Consider the following 26,877-nt stretch of genomic DNA (forward strand, 5'->3'; position numbering starts at 1 on the left):
GCTGTGTTCCGCCTTCAAAATAAGGCGGAACACAGCGAAGGGAAAGCTACACGTCGGGAGCGCCGCCTCCTTCCCTGACGCTTCGCTGCCGGAAACGCCACGGAGGTAAATTGAAAAAGAAGAAAAAAAAAACCAAAACGATGCATGGATGCGAAGGGGGGACATGGATGCGAAGGGGGGGAGGAGAAGAGGGCGGGCCAGGCTGGGACATGGGATAGAGAGGAGCATGGATGCGAGGGGGGGGGGGGTCATGGAAGGGAGAGAGGGGACTTGCTGGAAAAGGATGAATGGAGGCGGCAGGGGACAGAGGAGCATGGATGGGCATGGATTGCGAAGGGCAGGGCTCAGGGAGAGAGGGGAATTGCTGGAAATGGATGAATGGAGGGGGCAGGGGACAGAGGAGCATGGATTGGGAGGGCAGGACTCAGGGAGAGAGGGAAATTGCTGGCTAGGGATGAATAGAGGAGACAGATGGGCATGGATGGATATGGATTGCAGGGCAGGCCTCAGGGAGAGAGGGCAATTGCTGGATAGGGATGAATGGAGGGGCCAGGTGACAAAGGAGCATGGATGGGCATGGATTGGAAGGGCAGGACTCAGGGAGAGGGGAAATGCTGGATAGGGATGAATGGAGGGAACAGATGGGCATGGATGGATATGGATTGCAGGGCAGGCCTCAGGCAGAGAGGGAAAATGCTGGATAGGGATGAATGGAGGGGGCAGGTGACAGAGAAACATGGATGGGCATGGATTGGGAGGGCAGGGCTCAGGGAGAGAGGGGAATTGCTGGAAAGGGATGAATGGAGGGGGCAGGGGACAGAGGAGCATGGATGGGCATTGATTGGGAGGGCAGGGCTCAGGGAGAGAGGGGAATTGCTGGAAAAGGATGAATGGAGGGGCCAGGGGACAGATGGCCATGGATTGGGAGGGCACGGCTCACACTCTCTCTCTGATATACAATGTCTTTCTGACTCTCACTCTCACACACTCTGTCTCACACTGTATCACATTCACTCTCTATGTGCCACACAGTCACTCACACACTCGCTTGGTCTCATACACTCACTCAGAGAATCTGTGTCTCACACACACTCTCTCTCTCGCCCACACACACACACTCTCTCTCACACTGTGTCTCACATACACACTTGCACACACTCTCATTCTCACACACACACTCTCTCACAAACACACTCACACCCAGACTCACTCTCTCTCACACACACTCACACTTTCACTCTGACTCTCAAACAGTCACTCTCACATACACTCTCCCAAACATACACACTCCGAGGAAAACCTTGCTAGCGCCCGTTTCATTTGTGTCAGAAACGGGCCTTTTTTACTAGTGTTCTACTAAAGCTAGCCTACAACCCCTACAACTGGTGCAAAATACCTCAGCAAAGCTGTTATCGGAAGCAAAACAACAAAAACCAAACTCAGATCACATTACACCAATACTGTATAAACTCCACTGGTTGCCTGTTGAGAAAACGATGGAATTTAAGATGCTGTGTCTGATTTTTAAAGCCTTAAAATTTGAGAAGTCCTGAATATTTGTTTAAAAAACGTAAGTATTCTTTTATATGTGCGTTGCAGTCTTCTCACAAAGGACTCGTTAAACAGGATATTATCGGATTGACTTCAACCCGGAAGTGAGTGTTTTCCTATAGTAGACCATCTCTTTGGAACTCATGGTTGCAAAATTTGTCAGAATGCTTATTGTTTCAACAATATTATGGTTGATAGCATGATGTAGCTGTTGTATTCTTAATATTTTATACTAGTAAAAAAGGCCCGTTTCTGACACAAATGAAACGGGCGCTAGCAAGGTTATATTGATTAGTTGTTTTTTGTTAACCAAATATTTAATATTAAAGTATTGTAATGAGATGGAGTAATAGTGAAGGGTGTATAATGAGGAAGGAGGCGGCCCTGTGTAGGACCACAGGGGCGGTCCTTTTTGACAGAGTGTTTGTGTGTGTGAGAGTGTGTGTAAGACAGAGAGACAGACTGTGTGAGTCCGAGAGTGTGTGTGTGTGAGAGTGATACCGAGGGATTGAAAGAGTGTGTCTGTGTGATAGAGACTGTGTGTTTGTATGACATAGATACAGAGAGTGTGTGTGTGTGGAACTGAGTTCCATGACCCCCTCCTTCCCTTGCTCTCCTTCCATCTGATGTGAGAGTGTGTGTGCAGGACCACAGAGGCGGTCATTGTGACAGAGTATTTGTGTGAGTGAGAGTGTGTGTAAGACAGAGAGACAGACTGTGTGAATCATACAGTGAGTGTGTGTGAGAGTGAGACAGAGGGACTGAAAGAGTGTGTGTGTGTTTGTGTGACAGAGAGATACAGAGAGAGTGTGTGTGTGTGTGTGTGTGTGTGGACCACAGGGGCGGTCACTGTGACAGAGTGTTTGTGTGAGTAAGACAGAGAGACAGACTGTGTGAGACCGATAGTGAGTGTGTGTGAAGAAAAGAGATTACTGACTGAGGTATTTCAGGAATGAAATGCTTGGAAAAGAATTGTCAATACTCCTTTCAAGTAATTAAATGTTTGTAAGCATATGGTAAAAGGCAAGAAAGCTTTCAAAAATGTTGTTTTGTGAACTGCAGGTTAAGTGCAAAAGCAGTGCTGAAAGTGCTTTACCATGCACAGTACTTCCCAAGGAAGCAGAACCGCAGCAAAGCGAATTTGAAGTGGAAAACTAAAAATCCAACCAAACCCTCAGTATTTTTCATGTTAACATGGGAAATACACATTGAATGTAAAAGAAATCTGTGTTTTCTGTCCCGTGTCCCCCTCAGAAGCACAATGGTACCATGTCAGCGACTGCAGCCCGTAACCCTTTTATTGCCACATCAACGTTAACACTTCAGGAGCGAGCTTGCTTGGCTGGTTTGCTTGCTGTTGGAAGCGGGGAGGAGGAGTTGCATCTTTTAGGATCATGTTAAGCATTTCCCAATCTGCTACAGGGAAGCTGTGTCATTTGTAACCCTGCCTCGCGAAAACAATTCTTCAGAGCACAGAGTAGTAGTCAGCCCCAAGCGCAGGAGCACCAACAATAAGTCCATCGCTGATTGGCTGCAAAATCTCTTCCTGGTTGCTAGGAAAAGGAGTGGGTGATTTGTTGCTGTCAGGGTGATTCCTTGCTTGCTGTCATAACTTAAAGGAGGCAGATGTTCGTTCTCGTGCGTTGCCTGTAGATGTAAAGTGAGATGCATGGGGGGAGGGGTTTCAAGTGTACAGTGCTACGTACGTGTAGCAGCGCTATAGAAATGATAAGTAGTAGTTGTGGTTTCGGAAGGGGGGGTTGTGGGTGAGCTGTAGGAATTTGAACTCTGACACTGGGTTGGAAAGGAGGCGGATCTTCCTGCTCGTGCGTTGCCTGTAGATGAGAAATGAGATCCATGGGTGGAGTTGAGGAATTTGAACTGTGACCCTGGAAAGGAAAGGAGGCTGATCTTCGTGTTTGCGCGTTGCCTGTAGTTGTAAAATGAGATGCATTGTGGGGGGGGGGGGAGTTTTGTTTTGTGTTTGTATCGGAAGGGGGGGGGGTGCAGAGTTGCATGAATTCCTAGGCAGGGGGAGGAGTAGGGAAACACGCTACTCCTCCCCCTTTCTTGGTTTTTTGTGGAGCAGCTGTGCTGGCGACGTCATCCTTGGCTTCACCCAACTCAGCCAATCAGACGTGCGACACGGTCTGTGAGTGTCATTGCTCCGCCCACGAGGTCATCACAGACAGTCATGGATGAAAAATTGATCTCCGGCGCCTCACATTTAGAACGTTGGAAAAGTGAGGCTTCAGAACGTTGGTGGTGCGTTTTATATAGAGAGATAGTATGTTTTACATTTTATATAGTTTTAGTATGATCATGATGTATGTTGCATATTCACCTTTTTTGTTGAAAACTGCTCAGACACTTTAGTAACTCTCCTCCATTACCAGTATGCTGGGTTTGGGATATCATTGTATGGAAGTCTGATGACACTACTTTAGCTACATGTGGGACACTGCCAGTACCTAAGCCTCCACACTTCTCCCTATTCTTGGTAAGCCTATATCAGATGCACTGTGGAGTACAATGCAATAGTACGGTTTCTAGATGGCTACAACTGCAGCACTACACTTGTGTGCCTTATATATGGCAACCTCACAACTGCCTATTATAATGCAAAGTGGTGCTTTCTCCACCATTATTATGGCAACAGGCACCATAGGTATATATATGCTATCACCTTCAAATGTGCTGAGATGTGTAGTCTAGTGGTTAAGTGCAGTGGACTTTGATCCCTGGGAACTGAGTTTGATTCCCACTGCAGCTCCTTGTGACTCTGGGCAACTCACTTATCCCTCCATTGCCCCTGGTACAAAATAAGTACCTGAATATATGTAAACCGCTTTGAATGTAGTTGCAACAACTTCAGGAAGGTGGTATATCAAGTCCCATTTCCCTTTCCCTTAACAGCAACAAGTTCCACCAACACACGTTTTGAGGTGCTGTTATAGTTCGAGTGTGCAATGAAACCTAGGGGAAATCTCACTGTGACAGACCCTCTGGGGGGAAACATGAAATGACCACATGTAGCTCTATCACATTAGTAACAATTCATTAGGATCATATGATTAATGCCAGGGGTTACCATGGTGGCCCACACTGCTCCATACACCTAATCCTAAACATGCACCTTCACGTTCGAACCACTATGGTATGTACCTTAGTGAGTAAATATAGTATTTGGCTTATAACATCACATAGCAGTGAACAAGATACGACACCGCCCATGTGCTGGATCACATAGTATATTCCTAAAGGAGAATCCCTAACCTATGTCTAGTAACAGACCAATATGAAGGGAAGAGGATGTAAGTCAATACCTAGCTACATTGCCGTATATGCATAACAGCTGTCCATGTTAATGACCACTTGATGGGCAGCATGAGTTGGAAAGCTCAATATTGTTGAACAAATGACCGAACACCTTTACTGCAAAAATATCAAAATGTAATATAAAAAAACCACATCAAAACAAAACAGTAACAAAAAATATATCAAAAGAAAGTTTTCCATTATAAAACTATTTACATGTTATTTAAAAGGCAAACAAAGCAAAAATACTTATGGGGGAGGAGGGGGAGGGATAGAACAAATGCCTCCCAGCCGAACCAAACCAGCTATGTGCAGCACAGCTGAGGACCATCAAAGCTGCTCACGACCGACGATGCCTGCAAGCTCTAGAGAATTTCCCAAGGTCCTAACATTTGTCCTAGAGTATATTCAATCTGCCCGATATGGTCAGACTTGCTAGTCAAGGCCCCTTCCATGGCCCTCAAGTCTCCGGTCAATGCCCCCTGCATCAGTCCAATCTCTCTTGCAGGGCCTCAAATGTCCCCTTCTTCAGAGGCATTCCAAGGTGGACCACCACCTGCAGCTGCCCCTAGAGCTATTCCTGCCTGCAAGGAGGAGACTGGGAGTGATGGAATGTGGTGGTGTTGGTGGTGCAGGGAGCTGAGCAGGTAGACAAATGGATAGGAGGGTGGAGCAGTATGGCTACGAAGAAAATGGGGAAGGTCTGGTGTTGGTGGCTTGGAGCCTTCCTCATCAGCCTCGTCTTTGCCCTCCTCCTCCTTATGTACCTCTTGCTGGCAAGGCACCTGCTGAGCTGCAAGTGCAAAACAGAAAGGCTGCATGAGAATTGGTGATGTGTCTTTTACACAGAGAAACGTACATCCTAATTGTACCTAGGTTTGGAGTATCTATGCACCCATGAAACATGTATGGCTGACAGACCCCGAACACCTGGTTGGTTCTACCGGCCTGTGCTGCGATACATCCAAATGAAGTACTGAGGTCAGTACTTATGGTTGGTGGGCACACTGGAGGGTGTTTGCCCTGAAATCCACTGCATCCCCACTTACTTGCTTCAGGATTGTGATGAATAACACACAGTCATGTGTCAATAATGATCCAAGTGGCTGCCTCCAAAAAAAAAAAAAACCCATACACTTGTGGTAGTGGCTGAATATCAGATTCAGGTATTTTTGCAGGTGAGGATGCAGTGTATCACAGGCCAAACACCCTCCAAGTTGGCCCAGTAACCATAAGTGCTGATGTCAGTATCTGATTGGTATGTATCACACCACACACAGCTAAAACCCAGCCAGGTGGCAGGGACTGTCAGGTATACATGTCTCACTTGGGGACATAGTTTCTGTACACATAGCTATATCCACTGATGATCTTTGCTGACAGGGCTATTTGATTGATGTTTCTTGTAGTTAATGGTTCAGTAGTACTAGCTAGATAAAAGCACACTACTGCCTACCAGGATGACCTGTGCTAGGGCCTTCTAGCCACTCTCCTTGGATGTTAACACAGTTGCAGGGCCCCTGACCCCTCCCATACACACATCCCTTCACACCATTCCTTGAGATACTGTAATGGCCATAATCATCAGGGCACACTTTTCACATGTCACCATAATTGGTGAGTTGACCCCATATTGTGTTTCCACCACGCAAACAAGGAATGTTGCTGGTTATCCACTTATTATATCAAGCTAGGGTGGTAGGGTGGTGTGGGAGACAAGTATACAGATGGTTTGTGCTGAGTGTTCAAACTGTGAAAGTGCTTCTAACCTTACCTTGCAACTGCTGCTGCTCTTGTAGGGCATCCTCTTTTCTTGAGATCTTCCATCTGACAGACAGATCACACACTATATTACTCTATCCCTCTGAGTAGCATATCATTGCACACCTATCACCCTCACTACCTTCCTCTGTTATAGCTTCACATTTGGCATCACTCTAAACACTCAGGCCAAAGACAGATGTATCCCACATGGTTAGTGCATTCAAGCTAAGCGGCTGTACAGTCCAGAGGGCCTACCACCATGTAAGTCAGGTACATTAGTTGCTAGTTTATCTGGTCCTCCACCTAACAGAGGTGTGTGTCAAACAACCGGTACAGCTTGACAATGCATGCACTACCTCTGGATTTACATACAACATGCTAGTTTGATGTATGGTCAATGAGTCTGCAGGCTGAATGTGTGAAAGGATAACCCATGTGGTAATCATACTCATGTACGAGACTACCCTCAATTCAAAGTTGACACATACATCACTAAATATCAGAGCACTTTCCCCCGTTGTTTGCATTATCCAGACAAAGTGGTGATAGGTGTGCTGTGCGACAGTGAGAGGTACACACTAGGAAGGACCCACAGACAGAGTGGCCAGTGTGTGAGGTGCTGTTGAATTAAGAATAGGTAGAGGTGCATATGTTGTATATGATATGTGTGACTCCTGATCTGTGAATAAGGTCTAACTTGCATGTGCGACATATTAGGACAGCCAATATTGGGACTTGTTAAAAGTGTGGCGTTCATAAAATGAGCTATCAGGCCTGAATGGCTCAAACCGCTCTTCCAACAAACACACAGGAGACAGGTGGACCTTACACACAGTGTTTATTTCAAATAAAACCGAAAACTAGACCAGCATTGTGTTTTTGAAGCTTCTGCCTCAGGAGTCTGTGAGTGGGTTTTTGCAGTAAGCGTAACAAACTGTGAATGGATTCAATGGTGACAGTTTGGGACATGTTTTAGGATGTAGCACCATCCCTTTGGCATATAGGTGGTAAGGCAAGGTCAGATCTGTCTTTAGGCCAAAAAAGAGTGCCTCAATCTGACAGTGGCAGCTTTAGAAGTAATGGATTCCCTGCACATCCACCATTACATAGACGTTTAAAACCATCGACTAGCAGGCCACCAACACATCTCTACTAAGATAATGTATCAGGCGAGTTTCCACCAGGACAGTTCCCACCCACCAATTCCCACCGGGACAATTCCCACCACGGACATTCCCCACCCTACCTAGCCTGTAGCTTCTTTCTTGTATAGGGTCCCATAAGTCCTGGCGGTGATTTTTTATTTTTTTTTACGGCATCTGAAACAAGGAGGTTAGAGCAGCACATGGATGTACACAGAGGACGTATAATAATGGAATAACTTTTCATAGGCAGAGTAGTGATTTGTTATAAATTGTAATCAGTGTGTCATTTTGAGGGGCTGAATTAGGTTGAAACCTAGTTTGGGAGGGTGTGCCCCCCCCCCCCCATGAACTGCACTTTGTATCTATCTATTTATCTATGATATTTAGATCCCAGATTAAACATGAATTAGGTTGAAACCTAGTTTGGGGGATGTGGGTAGGCATTGCTCCCCCACATGAACTGCATGTCTGGAAGGGGGAAGGGGATGTATAAAAAGCGATGTTGAAGAGAAAAGGGAGGGAGATTTATCCTAGTGCGTTTTTTGGGTTATGAGTGGGAATTGTCCTCCCTGGTGTGGTGGGAATTAGTTCTGTGGGAATTGTCCGGTGGGAACTGTCTAGGTGGGAGCTGACCTAGAACCAAGAGAATGATAGCATATACTACACAGCACAGCAATCCCATATGGTTAAATAACACAGAGCACAGTACAGACACATGAAATGTGATACCTGTCACCTAACAGTATAAACACTAGCAGACAGAAGCCAGCTGTTAGCTCCACACTTGCGGGTATCTATGCTGTGCATGGTGGCTACAGTCATGCCTTCCACACCAAGTCTTTCTTAGTGCTCCTTGCCTAACATGATCATAGTCACACAATGTGCTACCTAGGTAGGGGAACGCTCCTGATGTTTGCAGGGGAAGTTATGTGTGTCCATCTCTGTCAAGTAAAGTAAGTGTGGCAAACAACCTTGTATCATATCCACATGCTGAGGAGATTATGAGCACTATATACAATGTCATCTTGGGGACTGCCATGGCTGTTTTAAGAGATAGGAAATGTTGTTCCAACCTTGGATGCACAAACAGCCTCATTGTTTGATGTATGCATATGTGGGGTACTACAGGTTGACACCTAGATTGTCATATTCAGTCAGAGGAGACTGCTCACTACATAGGGTGCTACAACCTCTGCATTGTTGTTTACTCCTGGTGCCAGTGGTGGAAATTTCTCTCAAATAATGGCATCAGCTACAATCTTGATCACACATATAAGTGCCTGAGTGTACCCATAACATGGTATGTGCAACATATGAAGCACTGGTGTATGAGAGAACAAAATACATCACAGTTTAGCACATGTTGCACGAGTGAGACTAGATCTAGTGTTTACCACAGGCCAGGAATGTTGCACCTGAGCTAACAAAATCCACTCACTCTTTCATAATATGATACACAGATCACTGGTCCATCTGTTCAACTGAGCTTCCCTCTGGTGGACTATAATGATATGGAATTGGTTGGACATTTCTTTGGTGTAATAGTGATAAATACCATACCATCAATAATCTTATATACCACATATTTCCACAAGATACTACATAGATTACAAAAAGAATAAGCCTCAATAAGAGGGAATTACAAATTATAATACAGCATAACGTATACATAACATCATTTAGAATAAAGATATGTTTTAAGAGATTTCCGAAGAGGAAAGGGTATAATTCTGTAAGCTGCCCGGGAAAGCTATTCCATAGCCTAGCTTCCTACAAAGAAAAGACAATTCAACCGATTTCTTATATGTGACTCCTTTCAGAGAAGGGAAACCGTTTCTTCTTGTGAATCGTACATACTGCTAACTGATGACTAGGAAAATATAAAATCTTAGTAACCTCTTCAGAATTTAACCCATAAAATGATTTAAAAATCAAACAGCCTATTTTAAAAACTATTCATGCATTGACTAGAAACCAGTGTAAAAAATCTAACAGGGATGTGGCTCTTTCAAATCTACCCAAACTAAAAATGAGCTTAGCAGCTGTATTCTGCAAAAGCTTCAACTTTCTCTTTAGCTTTGATGACAGAGAGTTGCAATAATCCAGCTGTGGAAGGAGTATCGATTGTGTAACAATTCTAAAGCTTTCCTTGCTCAAAGATGACCTGATGGCACAGTTAAAAAAAAACAACGAACTACTTCATACTATGGTTATTTAGGATTCAAAAGTCAATTTCGGATTCAAAAGTCAATTTAGAGTCTAAGCACACCTAGAACCCTTGCTTCCTTTTCAAAATCGAATATTTCACCTGTGTCCAGAATTTAAAAACAAAAGGCTCAGGCACTTCTTTCCTCTGTTGTGGAAAGCTCTTGGTCCATAACTACTGTTGGTACTTAGAGACAGAAATTGCACAGTAAGTAAAGCGGTGTTTCCAAAGTTGCTGAAAACAATGTAATTAGCACACACAATGCCCTTATGTAGTCCTTGCAAACCGACAGGGGTGTACCATTGTAGTTGCAAACATCATTCATCAAGGGTGAACCTACCTCCTGCGGGTAGTTGGCCTACCGGTTGTACTGGCACAAAACTCTCTCTCACCTCCTCCAGCAGCTGTCCAGGTCATAATTGCTGGAGGACCCTGGGAAAAGAATGGCCTGGTGGCGGCACATAAACATGCCAGTATGACTGTCTTCTTTGAAGGACCATGGTTTTCTGCTTCATGGTGGCATGTTGTTACAGCACATTGTTAGACAGGAAGATGTACGCATATTCCAGGAGGATGTTTTCAGACAAATGTTTGCAACCAATGCACTGCTTTATGAAGGTAATAGATAAGAAACAACAACTATCTCCAGTCTGTGAGGGACTTTAAGAGAACACAGAACCTCTAAGGGGTCACCTATATGTATAGTCTGGTTTTCAACACAGGTGTTGTACAAGACCTTTTAGGTATATTGGGGAAAGGAGAAAAACTAGGAATGGAATTGGTAGATTGAAAAATGATGTGAATAGCTATGTGGAACGTGATGAGGATGAAGTGAACATGCTAAATTACTTCTCTTCTGTGTTCACAGAAGAGAATCCTGGAGAAGGACTGTAGTCGGATGCCAAGAGTATATCTGGGAATGGAGTGGATATTGCACCGTTCACAGAACAAAGTGTGTATAAACAACTGGAAAATATGAAAGTGGACAAAACTATGAGGCCAGATGGGATACATCCCAGGATACTGAGGGAACTCAGAAATCCTGGTGGGCCCTCTTAAGGATTTAACAGATCTTTAGAGATGGGAGAGGTTCTGCGGTATTGGCGATGAGTGGATATGGTTCTGCGGTATTGGCGATGAGTGGATATGGTCCCTCTTCACAAAAGTGGGGACAGGGAAGGAGAAGGAAACTACATGCCGGTAAGCTCCACATCTGAAGTAGGAAAAATAATAGAGTTGCTGCTGAAGGAAAAGATAGTTAACTTTCTAGAATCCAATGGGTTGCAGGATCTAAGGCAACATGGCTTCACCAAAGGAAAATCCTGCGAAACGAATCTGTGGATACCCTGCAGGGAGCAGAAACCATGAGAAGAGATCTCCAAAGTTTAGAAGAATGGTCAAAGGTCTGGCAGTTAAAATTTAACTGGAAAGACCGCAACTTATAATGTAAAGATTTGTTTGAAAGGTAACTTTAGAGGAATGAGATTAAACAAGAGAAGTAACATGGAGAAGATGCTAACAGTATGTTGTGATTTTTCAGTAGGTTCTCCTGAACACGCCATATTGGTGAAACATGGCCCCACGTCGGGAACAAAAACTTGAGATTTAATTTGGTTTTAAAAAACACCCGCGAACAGACACACAGGTATCTAGCAGCAGCAGCACACAAGACAGCATTGAACTGAACTCAACCCCCCCACCCCCCCCAACAAAGCTAAGTAATCAAGCTTTGGTATAATATCACATACAGTGAAAAGTTTGTTGAACTATAGCCGTTTCAGACAATAGGGCTGGGTAGGAAGGTTCGGTGCGATGATGTTATAGGTTTGTTGTGCTGAAACGCTGATACCAAGATTAATGGTAGATTGGCACACTAACACATACTGAGCACTGCATATTAAAAAACAAAAAGGAGAAATTATGTCTTACCTGATAATTTTCTTTCCATTAGTCCCTCAGATCAATCCAGAGACTTGTGGGTTATGCCCCTCCTCTAGCAGGTTAGATAGAGAGAACACAGAAGTTTCCCTCTAGAGGGCATGTGCAGCCACAGTAACTTCAGTATACACAATACCAAAGCAGTATGAAAAGCCCGAAACATGGTCTCCTGCCTCTGTAAATGCAGCCTCAAATCGGGAGAATCCTCCACGCTGCCATAGATACATTTAGAAAAAAAATTTTTTTTTTAAACTTGAAATCCACATTAACCGAGCAACCGTTCAACCCAAACCAGAATGTAAACAGAACTATCTGATTATACCGACTTTATCTGAAATCACGAAGACGAACCGCAGTAGCTAATATCCTGATCTTATTTGAAATTACGTAGGCGAGCAACAGGGGGGGGCCTCTGGATTGATCTGAGGGACTAATGGAAAGAAAATTATCAGGTAAGACATAATTTCTCCTTCCATAGCGTCCCCAGATCAATCCAGAGACTGGTGGGATGTACCAAAGCACACTTCAATCAGGGTGGGACCGACCTACCCCGGCCGCCAACACTGAAGCCCCGAAATTCACTTCCCGACGCGCCGCTACATCAATCCTGTAATGCTTCGCGAATGTATGCCGAGACGACCAAGTTGCTGCCTTTGAAATGTCTTCCCACGGCACCAGTCGAGACTCTGCCAACGATGCCGCCTGAGCTCTTGTGGAATGTGCCCTTATGTTCAGTGGAGAAGATTTTCCCATCAACAGATACGAGGAAGAGAAGACCTCCTTCAGCCATCGAGCAATGGTCGCCTTCGATGCCATACTGCCCTTCTTACTTCCTGCAAACAGAACGAAGAGATGATCTGATTTCCTGAACGCATTAGTCGCTTCAAGATATTCCAAAAGAGCCCTCCGAACATCCAGATACTGGAGAACTCGAAAATCCTCAGGATAATCTTCCCGCTTGAAAGATGGCAACACTACCTCTTGATTCACATGAAAACGAGAAACCACTTTAGGCAGAAAAGACGGCACTGTTCTAACTGAAACTCCCGCCTCCGAAAAACAAAGAAAGGGATCTCTGCACGAGAGTGCTTGAATTTTCCAATATCCGCCTAGTGGACGCCATAGCCACAAGAAACACTGTTTTTAACGTTAAATCCTTCAAAGATGCCTTCTTCAGAGGCTCAAAGAGAGGGCGCTGCAGCGCTCGAAGTACCAAGTTGAAATTCCACCCCGGCACCACCGGCACCCTCTGAGGCCTCAAACGCCCAACTCCGGGCAGAAAACACACTACATCTGAATGGGAGGCCAGAGAATGCGTCCCCAACCGGCCCCTAAAACATGCCAAAGCCGCAACCTGCACCTTCAACGTGTTAAGCGACAACTGCTTGTCCATGCCTTGTTGCAAAAACGACAAAATAGCTCCCAGAGAAGCTGATTGTGGAGAAATCCCAGCCGCCGAACACCAGGCTACAAAGGTTCTCCAAACTCTAGCATACGCAGTGGAAGTAGATCGCTTACGCGCATGCAACATCGTGGTAATCACCTCCTCCGGGTAACCTTTAGCTCTCAGACGCGACCTCTCAATAGCCAGGCCGTAAGCCGAAGGTGAGCGTGATCCTGCATGACTACCGGACCCTGCCTCAGAAGTTCCGGCAGATGACTCAAATGGAATGGGTCGTCGATGAGGAGACGAATCATATCCGCATGCCACGGACGCCGTGGCCAATCCGGGACCACCAGAACCACCGGTCCCGGATGATGAGCTATCCTGCCCACCGTCTGACCGATCATCGGCCACGGAGGAAAGACGTAAAGAAGTTCCAACGGCCACTGCTGAAGCAGAGCGTCCAACCCTTCGGACCCAACCTCTCTGGTTCTGCTGAAAAACCGAGTCACTTTGGCGTTGGAAGGACGAGCCATTAGATCCATCACCAGCGTGCCCCACCGATCCGAAATCTGCCGAAAAGCTGACGGGGACAGCTCCCACTCTCCGGCCTCCAAGAGGTTCCGGCTGAGAAAGTCGGCCTGTACATTCAAGACCCTTGCAATGTGCGCCGCCGACAGTTGCGAAAGGTGGACCTCCGCCCAACGACACAGTACTGCCGCTTCTTTCGCCAGTGGAGCACTCCTCGTCCCCCCTTGCCGATTGACATAAGCCACTGCCGTCGCATTGTCAGAAAGGACCCGCATTGGCTTCTTCGCCAGCAACCATTCGAACGCCATCAGTGCCAGTCGAATCGCCCGCAGCTCCAGAAGATTGATCTGCAGTTTTGCTTCCGATAAGGTCCAAATCCCTTGAGCCGAATGTCCGAGACAATGAGCCCCCCAACCCGACAGACTGGCATCCGTCGTCACCACACACCAGTCGGGCATGTACAGGGGCATTCCCTGAAGTAAATTCTCCGCCTTGAGCCACCATCAGAGCATAAAACGAGCTTGCGGAGACAAGGGAACTCGAACCGCATACTCCTCGGACAGCGGAGACCAATGACTGAGAAGATGCCATTGAAGAGGCCACATATGACTCCGTGCCCAAGGCACCACCTCCAGCGTCGCCGCCATTGACCCCAGCACCTGGACATAATCCCAGGCCCTTGGGGCCGGATTCTGCAGAATGGACAAAATCTGCTCGACTATCTTGAACTATCTCTGAGTCGGAAGAAAACTCTGCCCTGAGCGGTATCCAAGCGCACCCCTAAGTACTCCAACGTCTGAGTAGGTACGAGATGACTCTTTTGAAAATTGATAACCCAACCCAGAGACTGCAGAAGATCTACCACCTGCTGAGTGGCCTGCACGCACTCCTCGTAAGATGGCGCCCGGATCAACCAATCGTCGAGATAAGGGTGAACCTGCAACCCTCTGATCCGCAAATACGCCACAACGACCACCACTACCTTGGAGAACGTGCGCGGGGCCGTGGCCAGCCCGAAAGGCATGGCCTTGAATTGGAAATGCTGCAACACCGCAAACCTGAGAAATCTCTGATGGGAGCCCCAGATGGGAATATGCAAGTAAGCTTCTTTCAGGTCGAGGGCCGTCATGAACTCTCCTGGCTGCACCGCTGCCAGTACCGAGCGAAGAGTTTCCATTCTGAAGTGACGTACCGCTAGGGCTTTGTTGACCGCTTTGAGATCCAACACTAGACGGAAAGTACCTTCTTTCTTTGGTACCACAAAGTAAACAGAGTAGCGACCCTGTCACACTTCGTCTGCCGGTACCAATACTACCGCCTCCAGGCGAAGTAACTCTGCTAAGGTAGCCTTCACCGCTGCAGCCTTTGTCGCCGACTTGCATGGAGACTCGAGAAAGCTGTCTCCTATAGTGCGAGCAAACTCCAGTTTGTACCCATCTCTTATAATACTCAGGACCCAATCATCTGTAGTCACCCTGGCCCATTCCTCCCCGAACTTGGACAGCCGTCCTCCTATAGGCGAAGAGGGCTGGACCAGGGCCCCATCATTGCAGACCTCTGGCCCCAGGCTGTCCTCTGGAAGCTGCCTGAGGGATTCTACGTTCCTGACGAAAGGGCTGTTGCTGTTTCTGAGAAAATCGGGGCTTTGCAAAACCCCCGAGCCTACCAGGCCTGTACTTCTTTGCCTCCTTAAAACGTGGCCGAAAGGCTTTCCCCTGGTTCTTAGCCTTTTCCTCCGGAAGCCGCCCTTTGGACTCACCAAGATCCTTAATCTGTTCTAGCTCCTGACCAAACAGTAGCCTACCTTTAAAAGGCAACCGAGCTAACCGGGACTTCGAAGGCAAATCCGCGGCCCAATGCTTGAGCCAAATCCACCTCCTAGCTGAGACTGCTAACGAGACCCCCTTGGCTGAAGCTCTAAGGATATCATACAAAAGATCAGCCAAATATGCCAGCCCCGACTCCAATCTGGGAAGGACCTCAATTAGCTCAGCCGAGGACGTTGCCTTCTGGACCCAAAGAAGGCACTCTCTAGCCACATAAGTCAAGTCAAAGCAGCTACTTCAAAGGAAGAAACTGAAGCCTCGAGCTTTTTCTCTTGAGGGTCCCTAAGGGCCGCCCCGCCCTCTACGGGCAATGCGGTCTTCTTAGCCACTGCTGAAATCAACGAATCCACGACCGGCAGCCTCAAGGAATCCAAATCTTCCTGCCGCAATGGGCACAGCTTACTCATAGCCTACCGAGGGTTCTGGCATAGACAGGTTCAAAACTTGCAACGCCTGCACTATTAAAGGAAGCAGTTCTTCTCTTCTAAAAAGAGTCTCGCCGCTGTGGGATCATCCCCCTCAGCCGCGGGGAGCTCTCCTTCCTGCAGATTCTCTGCACATGACTCCCCTGAACCCTGTTCCTCCTCACCCTCTGAGCGGCCTGAATCCTCACTACAGGGCTCCGGAAGCTCCACCCGCGACCTCTTGGAAGGCTTCTGAAGGAGCTGTGAGCACGAGGGCACCGGACCCTCTAAGATGGCCGCCGGGTGACGTTCGCCCTCCGCGCGCATCAAAAACGTGTCGTGCATGAGGAGAATGAACTCCGGAGAAAAGCCCGCGAAAGCAGACGGCTCTAACCCCCAAAACCGGGCCGGAATGGGCTGCCGCAAGTCCCGCTGAAGTACTCTCCTGCCCTGCCAGTCCCTGAGAGGAAATGGCGCCGGCGGAGGCCCGCGACGACCCGAGCCCCGCTTTTCCCGCCAATACCGCTTCGCCGCCCGAGGGCTCGGCGCCTACGGCGCGGTCATCCACATCCGTCCCGGACTTAGTAACTGAGTATGCATAAGCCTCGCAAACCCCCACCGCCGACTTAAGAGTCCCACAGCGCGAACAGCGCTTAACCGACTCCGACGGCACAGACATCTTAACCCAGCCTGAACTACGTCCCAGACTTAGCTCTGCTCACGCTGCAGGCACGTTGAACTGAAGGCTGCTCAGTGCTAAACAACTGCAGAGCTGGGAGCGAGGCTCGTTTTAAAGAGAATTTTTTTTTTTTTTTTTTTTTTAAAGAGGCAGGAGACTCACAGTTAAAGCCCACACTGGACGTCCAGGAATCTTCAGGCTGACTGGGGGGAGAAGGGTAGGGACCTGGCACCACCAGGTGTATCTCAAATGTGCTTCAGCACCTCAACCCCACCAATAGCTCAACACACCCCAGGGAACAGGATAGGAGCCTTGGAACACAGAACTGCACAGTATGCTCCTTCTACCTGCTAGATAGAGAGAATACTGAAGTTACTGTGGCTGCACATGCCCTCTAGAGGGAAACTTCTGAGTTCTCTCTATCTAACCTGCTAGAGGAGGGGCATAACCCACAAGTCTCTGGATTGATCTGGGGACGCTATGGAAAATTCTGTTTAAAAGATTGGAATAAGTGTACTGGTGGAAACTGTATAACACTTAAAATGTAACAGTGCAGAGTGATACACTTGGAGTGCAGAAATCCAAAGGAGATGTACCGGATAAGAGGAGAGAGAATGAAAAGCACAGTTCAGAAGAGGGGTGATAGTGTCTGAGGATCTCAAGGTGACGAAACAATACAAGGTGGTGGCCATGGCCAGAAGGATGCTAGACTACATAGAGAGGGGTATAATCAGCACAAGTAAAGAGATGTTGATGCTCTTGTACAAGTTGTTGGTGAGGCCTCACCTGGAATATTGTGTTTAGTTTTGGATGTTGTTGTATCTTGCTAAGGACATAAAAAAGACTACACAGTTCAGAGAGAAGCGACCAAAATGGTATGGGGTTTGTGTCACAAGATGTATGAAGAGACTTGAGGACTTGAACATGTATACCCTGGAGGAAAGAAGAGATGGGGGTGATATGATACAAAAAAACATTTGAAAGGTATTAATTTACAGACAAACCTTTTCCAGAAATGTGAAGCTGGTAGAACTAGAAGACATGAATTGAGGTTGTGGGGGCTGACACAGGAATAATGTCAGAAAGTACTTTTTCACAGAGAGTGTGGTAGATACCTGGAGTGTGAGGTGGTGGTGATGAAAACAGTAACACAATTTTTAAAAAACTGTGTGGGCTGAACAGAAAGGAATCCTATATAGAAGGCGTGGAACCAAACAAGCTTAGCAGTGATTAGATGGCACCACCAGTAACTGGGAAGCAAAGCCAGTGCTTGGCAGACTTCAACAGTCTGTGCCCTGATCATGGCTGGACAGATTCAGCTTCCACAACTGGAAACAAGGCCAGCGACATGCATACTTCTACAGCCTGTACCCTGAAAATGGAAAGGAGAAAATCAAGACCAAGTATCATACCTTATACTATGAGTTTGTTGGGCAGATTGGATGGACTATATAGGTTTTACCTGCCATCATCTACTGTATTACTGAGTGGTTTTCCATCACAGGTCTGAATTTCCCAAACCATGACGCCTTGCAATCTTCTTTTCTAGCCTGAAGTCAGGGAAGCTTAAGTCATTGTGTATACATCAGCAGAAGCTGCCCTGGGATTTGAACCTAGAGCCCTGGGATGACAACTGCACGCCCTAACCACTGGGCTATCCCAACATGTCAGTTGCTCTCACAACCACATACCAAAGCCTCACAAACATTAGAAAGCAGAACGTGCAGAATGGGGCCAGCAACATCTTATCAGCTACAAACAGTGTCTACAACATGTGCTGCTCCGATAGCAGAATAGCTCTCTGGCCAAAGTGTCTGCTGTTTGTTGTAGTTGTGGGTTCAAGACCTGTCGAGATCTTGCTATATTCACATGGTGACTGTTGTAATAATGTGATGTGAATAGCATTTTATATCCTGACCCATTTGTTGTCAAGTACTCCAAAGTGCCAGAATAATGGAGCTGGCTGTTATCATGGCAATAACCAATGGAATGTGCATGTATCTGCATTCCAAAGACAGTTGCAAAATGTGTGAGAGCTATTGTGTGTAAGAAAACACATATTCTATCCAAGCTACACTTCATTTGTACACCTTCACAATTGTGATGTACTGTGACAGTGATTCATGTGAGGGTAACAGTTCAGAGCATATTGTTACAGCAGCAATAGGAGTACTGTGAGGACAACTGAGTGGCATTTTGGAACAGTTATTAGCCATTGTACCTTTCTTGACACATATACCCAATATTCTTCCCTGACTGGTTGCAGCCTAGGCTATGGCATAACAGATGAAAGATGTAAGCTCAGACTCAAGTGTGAATATTCCCCAAAAGGAGCCATCCCCACCAAATATGTGATTATTTCTTAAAGTACATCGCAGGCCCTAATATGAGCTACATTCCACACTGGCTGCTCACTTCTTTTCACCTTCTCTTTTGTGGCTGACACGAACCCTCCAGCTGTTTACCTTGGTTCTACACTGCTTTTTTAACCTGATCAACCACAGCTTTCACTCGCTTCACATACAGCACTCCTACTGCACCACCTCCTTAAAAAAAGTCATTACTTTCCCATATGAAAACATTACCATGCAGTAACAGATGTCATTAGCATACAGCATGGACAAACACGCTACCTAACGCAGCAGTAACAGTAGCACAGTCCATATAAGGGCAGCACACTCCGTAACATGACCATGCCTCCTCTGTGCGCTAATTAGAATTGTGCTCATTTTTGCTTTAGCATAGTAAAAGGGCCCTTAAATATTTAGTACAAAGCTTCCCTCTTGGGGTCAATTTTTTTTTCGTCAAGATAGATTTGCATTTACCAACATTTTTGCACTTAGTTTAAAACCACTTTTACAAACCTGTGCGAAATGCGGACTGGGAGAGAGCACATGGTTTCACTCGCTCTGGGAGTGCCCAAAGATAAGATGTTATTGGGGAGATATCATCAAGTATTTGGAATCAGTGTTACAGGGGGGTGTTCTTTCTTCCCCAGAGGGATTTCTGCTTGATAGACATGAAGTCTTTGGGCAGCATAAGGGGGGGGCTCGGCAGTTCATTCGAAAGGCGGGAATTATAGGGAAAAAGCTCATTATGGAGGCGTGGATGCAGGAAGAGCCGCCGGACTATTGGCACTGGAGGAACCGCATACATGAGCTGATGATGCAGGAACGTAGGTTGGTGGGATGCTCCCCTAGAAGACGGAAAGCGTTTCTGAAAATTTGGGAGCAGTATATTCAAACTCTGTCAGCCAGGGCTCGCAGCTTCATTTTGAATCGCCTTTGAAGTTTTTTTTTTTTTTTTTTTCTTTTTTCATTCTTTTGCCTTAGTTATTTTTGGTGGCTTGGGGGGAGGGGGAGGGAGGGAAGGGTGGGAAGATAAGGTATGGGGCTTGTAGGGTAAAGTATCTGTCAGGGAAGTTGGTCTTAATGGGGGGGGGGGGGGGGGGTTGGTTGGGCATGTTGCAGTGCTACGTGTTAAAAGGTGACTTTAAGGGGGTATGGGGTTGGTATTCACTGTTAATTATATGTAAGTTTAATAGTGTCTATTTCCCATGTTGTAATACAGTATGGATAACTGTTTCTTGAGGGGGTGAGGAGGGAGGGGGGGGGGCTGTATGGGGGGGGGGGGAAAACCGAAAACTATTTGACGTCGGCAGAAACACCGACAGTTGTCTGTTGTACTAGTTCTGTTATTGATGAGCTGTTATTGACTGAAGGATGATGAATGCTTTATATTCTGTATGTTAAGTCAATAAACAGATTTAAACATAAAACCACTTTTACAAAAGTTATTTTTCTCTTTAATACACTAATCTCTAGGCTTACATCTATGGTATTTCTAAGATATTCTTAAAGGTTAATTGTGTTAGCTTGTAAAATATTCCACAATTAAGTGTTTACCTGAAAAAAATATATATACTATTTTATTGCAAGATTTTATTAACTTTTTAATATTGCATAGAGGGTACAGCTGAAAGGGTAAAGACTTGCAAAAACTAAGGCCCAGATGCACAAAACTTAATGAGCCAGCAATGTGCTTTTTATACTGGTTCTATCCGGTTTAGCAAGCACAGAGTTCAGCGAGACATGCACAAAAGTGTTCTGCGGGCTCTTTTCCTGTAATGGTAGCAGCTAACGAAAATTGTATGCAAAGTTATTTTAATGAGCTAATTAATATTCAAATGTGCATTATGAGTGATGCACAGCCATTTTCCTTGGGATACACAGAAAGGATCGCCTACTTTTACAATTAAATTTTTACGGGTGGTCAGGAGCTGCCGGGTACCTCCGTTTCTTCCTATTACTGCTGAAACAGAAGCTGCCGGATAGCTGTGGCATCTCTAGAGCCCCCCTCCCCCCTGCCAAGCATGCCCAGTCAGCCCTACATTCTCCTTCAACTCGCTTTCCCTGACTTCCCTCCCTGCCTGTACTGCTGCTGAGGGTATGGCGGCGCTAAAAAAAATAAAAGTAAAAAAACAAAACAAAAACCCTATACTGCTTTCATACAGCTTGTATGAGAGGCATCTGTAGCATGAACAGAGCAGCCACACTTAGCTCGGGTGACCGACTGGCTTCCCCCCCTGCTGAGCTGCTTGCTGTTTTTGCGAGCAGTTCATTTGCATGCCGATTCTTTTCAGCATCCATTGCTATTTCCACCTCAGTAATTTTTACTGAGGTGGAAATAGCGATCAGTGCTTTACTGGGACTTTGGTGCATCTACCTCCAAGTGTTTCTTTAAGAACAAAACCATCATTCCTGCTAAAGCATATAGAAATAAAAATCAGTCACCTTTCTCAACAACTTTGAGTTGTATCTCCCCCGTAACGGTAGCATCAATGTCTGGAGGATTCTTTAAGTCACAGAAGTAGGTACCATTGTCTTGGAACTGCATATTTTTGATGTAAATGGATGCATCCTTCTTGTTAAGGTCTCCAGCCCATGAGACTCTGTCCTTAAAAGGAGCGACGTCCATGAAATGTCTCCCAGATGTATAATAGAAAAACTGGATCAGACAAAGAAAAGAACAAAGAGCTGTACTGCAGAGGTCAGACTCAGCCTAGATGTTAGCCCTTCAATGCATCATCATCTTCCACATGTTGATATACTCAGCATGGGTAGCAGGAAAGAGGGCAAGAACTTTGTCCATATGAAAACTTGCATTTAACTTTTCACGAGTCTTTATTAACCCAGGATTTCCCATGTCTGTTCTAAGGACCTCACAGCCATTCAGGTTTTCAGGATATCCACAATGAAGATATATTTGCAATCACTGGAGACACAGTAGATACAAATGTATCTCATACATATGGCACTGTTTACATTCTGAAAACCCAATGGTTATGGGGTTCCTAGTTGCAATACTTCTGGTTAAACAAGCGTTTAGTCCTTTAAGGTATGCTTCAGAGTAAATGCCCAAAACAGATGAAAGGTGTAAATGTCACCATCCAATGAAGAAAATCAAAAGTGTGTCAGGCTGCTTTGGTCAAGTTGAACTGTATTGTGGGTAAACCTAAGTAAAGCACATGTCTGACCTATGGTATTCTGGGTAACAGCTAAGCTTGGCTTCTCATATTTTAGCATGACCTAACAATTTCCAGTCTGTTATAAAGGAATAAAAAGTTGGCTCCTTTCTGCAAGGCAGTTGCACAGATGTTAATAGCTATGTACTGGAAGATTCAGAGATTTCTATATCACAGATCACTGTGCAGGAAAGGCCCTGAAAACAAAGGCAAGTGCAAACAGGAATTATAAGCCTTTTGGGTTTAAGTATTGGCTCATCTGTAAAATACTAAGCACACCTCTCCTCCCTCTATAAGCTAAACATTAGCTTCATACATGCAAAACTTAAATTAGATTTGCCAATATATGTATGTATACCTACCCAAGCTAATCTTAGGGGGGGAAAAAAACCTCTATTGTATGAATATTTTCTGTGCTCATTGATTTATATTGGAAAATGGACTTGGGTTCAAGTTCTTCCAAGATGCCTGCTTCATACCCAACCCAAAAAGAGAATGATGTATATATTTTACTTTGTGAAAAATTTTTTCTACTTTTTATTCATGCACAAAACATGTAATTTTAATTCTTATTTTATTTTAGAGCTTTCAACAATGTTATTTTTAGTTTTAATTTGGTCCCTCTCCCAAAAATTTTAGTTCTTATTCAGGTCACAAATTCATGACAAACAATTTCAGGTTTTTTTTTTTTTGTTTTAACAGAAACAATTACAAAACATATCAAGAACAGCCCTCAGAATACCACATGCACATAACACTGTATTTTTTCAGTATAAAACCAAACCAATAGTACAATGTCCACTACAACTGTTCAAGTTTAGCATTTAGTTTCAAAAGTACTCATTTCCAGGAAGCTTAAAAACCTAGAAAACAAGGCAAACGATCTGCAGTATTTAGTGGCAAAATAGCAAGCAGACCAGATGGAAAAATAATCAAACCATGTATTTATTAGAACAAAACAGATTCAAACTGCCCGACAGGCCATGTTTCGCCCACAATGGGACGGCATCAGGGGCACTAGAACAAATATAAATATCTAAGAATAAAACGTGTACATACGAAGGGACACCACCTTGTAGTGGTGGAGGGGCTTCTGTGTTTCAATGACTCAGAGGGTTATGCTGAATAGTTACCCATTATCAGACAGGCCTCTGAAGAGAAACCAGACAAAGAGTCTCCCAAACTAGGGAGACTGGAAAGATGGCGACCTGAAGCTCGTACGCTCAACAGCCCAGCTGTCCTCTGAAGTTCTGTCTTTGTTTACATGAAATTTCCTCTCTGCATTTGCAGTTACCTTAACTGCGAGGAAGGGGACAATGGGGGGGTCAGCCGCCGATGGCCAGTGTTTTGTCCCTGTGCAGCAAGTGTGGGACCGCTGCATGACGAGCTGCCCACAGATGACTGGGTTGGTGAGTCCTTTGATTAGCACCGGCGAAGGAGCGTCGATGCTCTTGGACCTGGAAACAACTTCATCGCTCCCGAATCATTTAACCACCATGTCCAAAGGAGTGGAGGAGTGAGTTAGGAGTGTTTGCTGAAACGGAAGTCGTTTACAGCTAAACCCATGTCAGTGATGCCACTCCTAAACCCGTAACAGCTATCAGCTTGGAGTTTTTGGCTCCCATGGAGGTTACATTGAATATCATCTGGAAGGCGCGCCAGGACCTAATGGTGGTAGTAAATAATTTTGCTTCAGATATAATCTTATTAGTGAGGGTTGCCTGGCCATATCTTTTTCAGACACTAGAATACATGGGCTATGGCGGATGGTGCTTAGAGGTGGTACGGGCCCTTTATAAGGACACATGGGCAGCACTGTTAGTGAATGGAGTGCAGGGCCCACGGTTCCCAATAATGAAAGGGACGAGACAGGGCTGCCCCCTATCGCCCCTCCTTTTCACCTTAGCCCTAGAACCCTTGCTTCGTACTATAATGTTAACTGAGGAAGTAAAAGGGGTGATCCTGGGACACGAACAGGCCAAGCTTTTGGCTTATGCTGATGACCGGCTCCTGATATTACAAGAACCGGTGCAATCCCTCCAGAGCATGCTGACTTGCTTGGAGACTTATGGGCATTATTCTGGATTCAAACTGAATTATGACAAGTCCTGAGCACTGCCACTGGCATCATCGGTGAAAACCTCCTGGCATGGGCCCTTCCCCCTCCGGTGGGCGGAGGGCTCCCTCAAATACCTAGGGATACAAATACCGACAGACCTGAAGAAATTATATGAACTGCATGTGACTGCTTTGATGTCAGATACCAAGCTAAAACTAGAGGCATGGGAGGCACTACCGCTATCCCTCCTAGGGCGGGTGGCACTATATAACATGTTTATCATCCCAAAATAGCTATATGTTTTCCAAACAGTGCCCCTGTACCTCTCTAAAGCCGACGAAAGACAACAGAACAGACTTTTAAATGCATACCTATGGAAAGTGAAGAAACCACGCCTATCACTGTCGATGATGTGCACCCCAGAGGAATATGGGGGAGTGGGTCTAATCAGCTTGCGACATGTGACCATTGCTTGTGGAATGCAAAATATTAGTGACTGGCACAGACAAACCTCGGACTTTTCAAAAACAGCCCTAGAACTACAGATGTCCCCAGCAACAGACCTGGAATGCCTGCTACACCTGCCGGGTGGAGACCCCTGTGGAGTTACAACAGACAAATATAGTGCCTACGGCAAGGGCCACATGGCGCTGGGTGTGCCGGCTACATAATTTCTCATCGAGAGTGACCCCATACCTGCCCTTGTGCGGCAACCCGAGGTTCCCGGCGGGCAACCTGTACCCAACATTTGATCGCTGGGGGAGACAAGGTTTCAAATACTTATTACAAGCAGTGACCGATGATGGGAAAGTTAAACCTTTCACGGACCTCCAAGCTGAGTACAGTATCCCCAGCACAGACTACTGGCACTATTGTCAACTAGCACATTATATCCGGAGTCTTCCTTGGACGGCCCTGACTGAAGATGTAAGAGAGGAATTATCGGCGGCGTTCTCTTTTGAAGCACAACAACAGGTGCCACTGACTTTTCACCACAGACATATCAAGGACTCCACATCGGAGTTGGATTACAAAAAACTGGCAGAATCTTGGACCAAAGATTTTGGAACCCCTATTGAAGCGGAACACGTCAAGTCATTCATTCTGGGCATCCGTAAGAGGTCCAGGTTTGCCGAACACTGGGAGCTGTGGTACAAATTTGCGCTCCGCATGTACATTTCACCCCGCAGAGCATGCCACATGGGAGTCTCCCCCTGGGGGGGGGGGGCCCGAAGTGTGGCACAGAGAGTGTTCTACTGGGACACAGGTTCGGAAGCTGTGGAGGAAGGTGCTGTCACAGGTTTCCACCTGGTGGGGGTCGGTGTGGTATTATGATGTATTATTATTGTTTGGTAGGCCTCGCTTAATGTTACCAGCACCGAGAGGTTATAAATCATTTGCAAATAAAGTGACTTTAACAGTGCTACAAACACTGTTGGCTGGGTGGACGACCAAGCAGCGCCCGGGTATCCAGCAATGGCACGCAAAGTTGATCGTGCTGATGCGGATCGAGAGACTGGATATCCGGGACTGGAACTCAGAAAGAGGTGTAGAATTCCAAGCCTGTTGTAGCCCCTTTTGGAATACAATGTTGCTCGGAGTCAGAAGCAGACTTCTAAATGTTTGACTGTTCTTCTGAAAGGGGGGAGGGAAGAGGGGGGGGACATGGGACAGATAAGGAGGTCCTTGGGAGTAGGGTAGAATGGGGAGAAAAGTAAAAATGTTTGGTGACGCAAGTTGCAATGATGTTATGACACGGTTATGATTTGTTCCCACGTTGGAGAAATGTGCAAGTTGTGTTGCTACCAATAAACAGATTTAAACATAATCTTATTAGTGAGCCACATGGATAATCTAATCGAATCCTTTGAGAATGAAAAATTGATACAACAAATGAAGTTCTATAGGAGTAGGAAACGGTTAAGATTTTGAAAATGATAATAGACCAGAAAATTTTGAACAAAATGAATATTATTACAGATTATTAATATCGAGATTGTTGTTTTCCCAGAGTTCCGGTTATGCCTCCTAAAGTTTTTTCCTCTGAAATGATTCCTCTTAGCATATTAATTCAAAAGGAGTGAAGCCTGTGAAACTGGGATTACCTTAATCAGTGGGAACTGGATTAGAGACTCAAGTATTTGTATTGTTAAATAATTTCTGGTTTTAAAAGAGAAAAAAATGAAATCAGGTGTATTATTTCCACTAATATTGAACAATAAGTATGTTTTCAACTAAATAAATTTGACTATACACCGTTTTGGGTTTGAAGAAGCCAACCAGATGATCAATGTGGAATAATGATTCAGATAAATAATAACTGGGGATAATCAGGTTAATACCACGTTTTCTGTTGTTTTATTGATCTCCTTGTCTTGTTTCAGTCTCCCTATTTTGTGGTCTAAGGAAGAGTATAGAATTACCTGATTGAAATAATTTCTGTGTGTTATTTTCTCTATATTTCTGGCAATTGTGAAGCGCTGCGTACGACTGGTAGTGCTACAGAAATGATTTGTAGTAGTAGTAGAAGTTATTTTAGTGCTTGTAA

At 45.5% G+C, this 26,877-nt stretch overlaps 1 protein-coding gene across 4 annotated transcripts in view; it reads right to left on the minus strand.

Moving 5' to 3' along the window:
- Positions 1-26,877, minus strand: part of MPZL1 (myelin protein zero like 1) — a 135,668-nt gene that overhangs the window by 42,701 nt on the left and 66,090 nt on the right. For 2 of the 4 annotated variants that reach the window (XM_030203941.1, XM_030203942.1), the window contains exon 3: positions 21,540-21,753. In XM_030203941.1, coding sequence (XP_030059801.1) covers positions 21,540-21,753 — 214 coding nt within the window. Of the gene's footprint in view, positions 1-5,072; positions 5,663-6,643; positions 6,697-21,539; positions 21,754-26,877 lie in introns of those variants that run through there. The other 2 variants (XM_030203945.1, XM_030203944.1) reach the window with 2 other exon arrangements.

Source organism: Microcaecilia unicolor, chromosome 5 (genome assembly GCF_901765095.1).
Source record: "Microcaecilia unicolor chromosome 5, aMicUni1.1, whole genome shotgun sequence".
In the NCBI taxonomy this organism is placed as follows: Eukaryota; Metazoa; Chordata; class Amphibia; order Gymnophiona; family Siphonopidae; genus Microcaecilia; species Microcaecilia unicolor.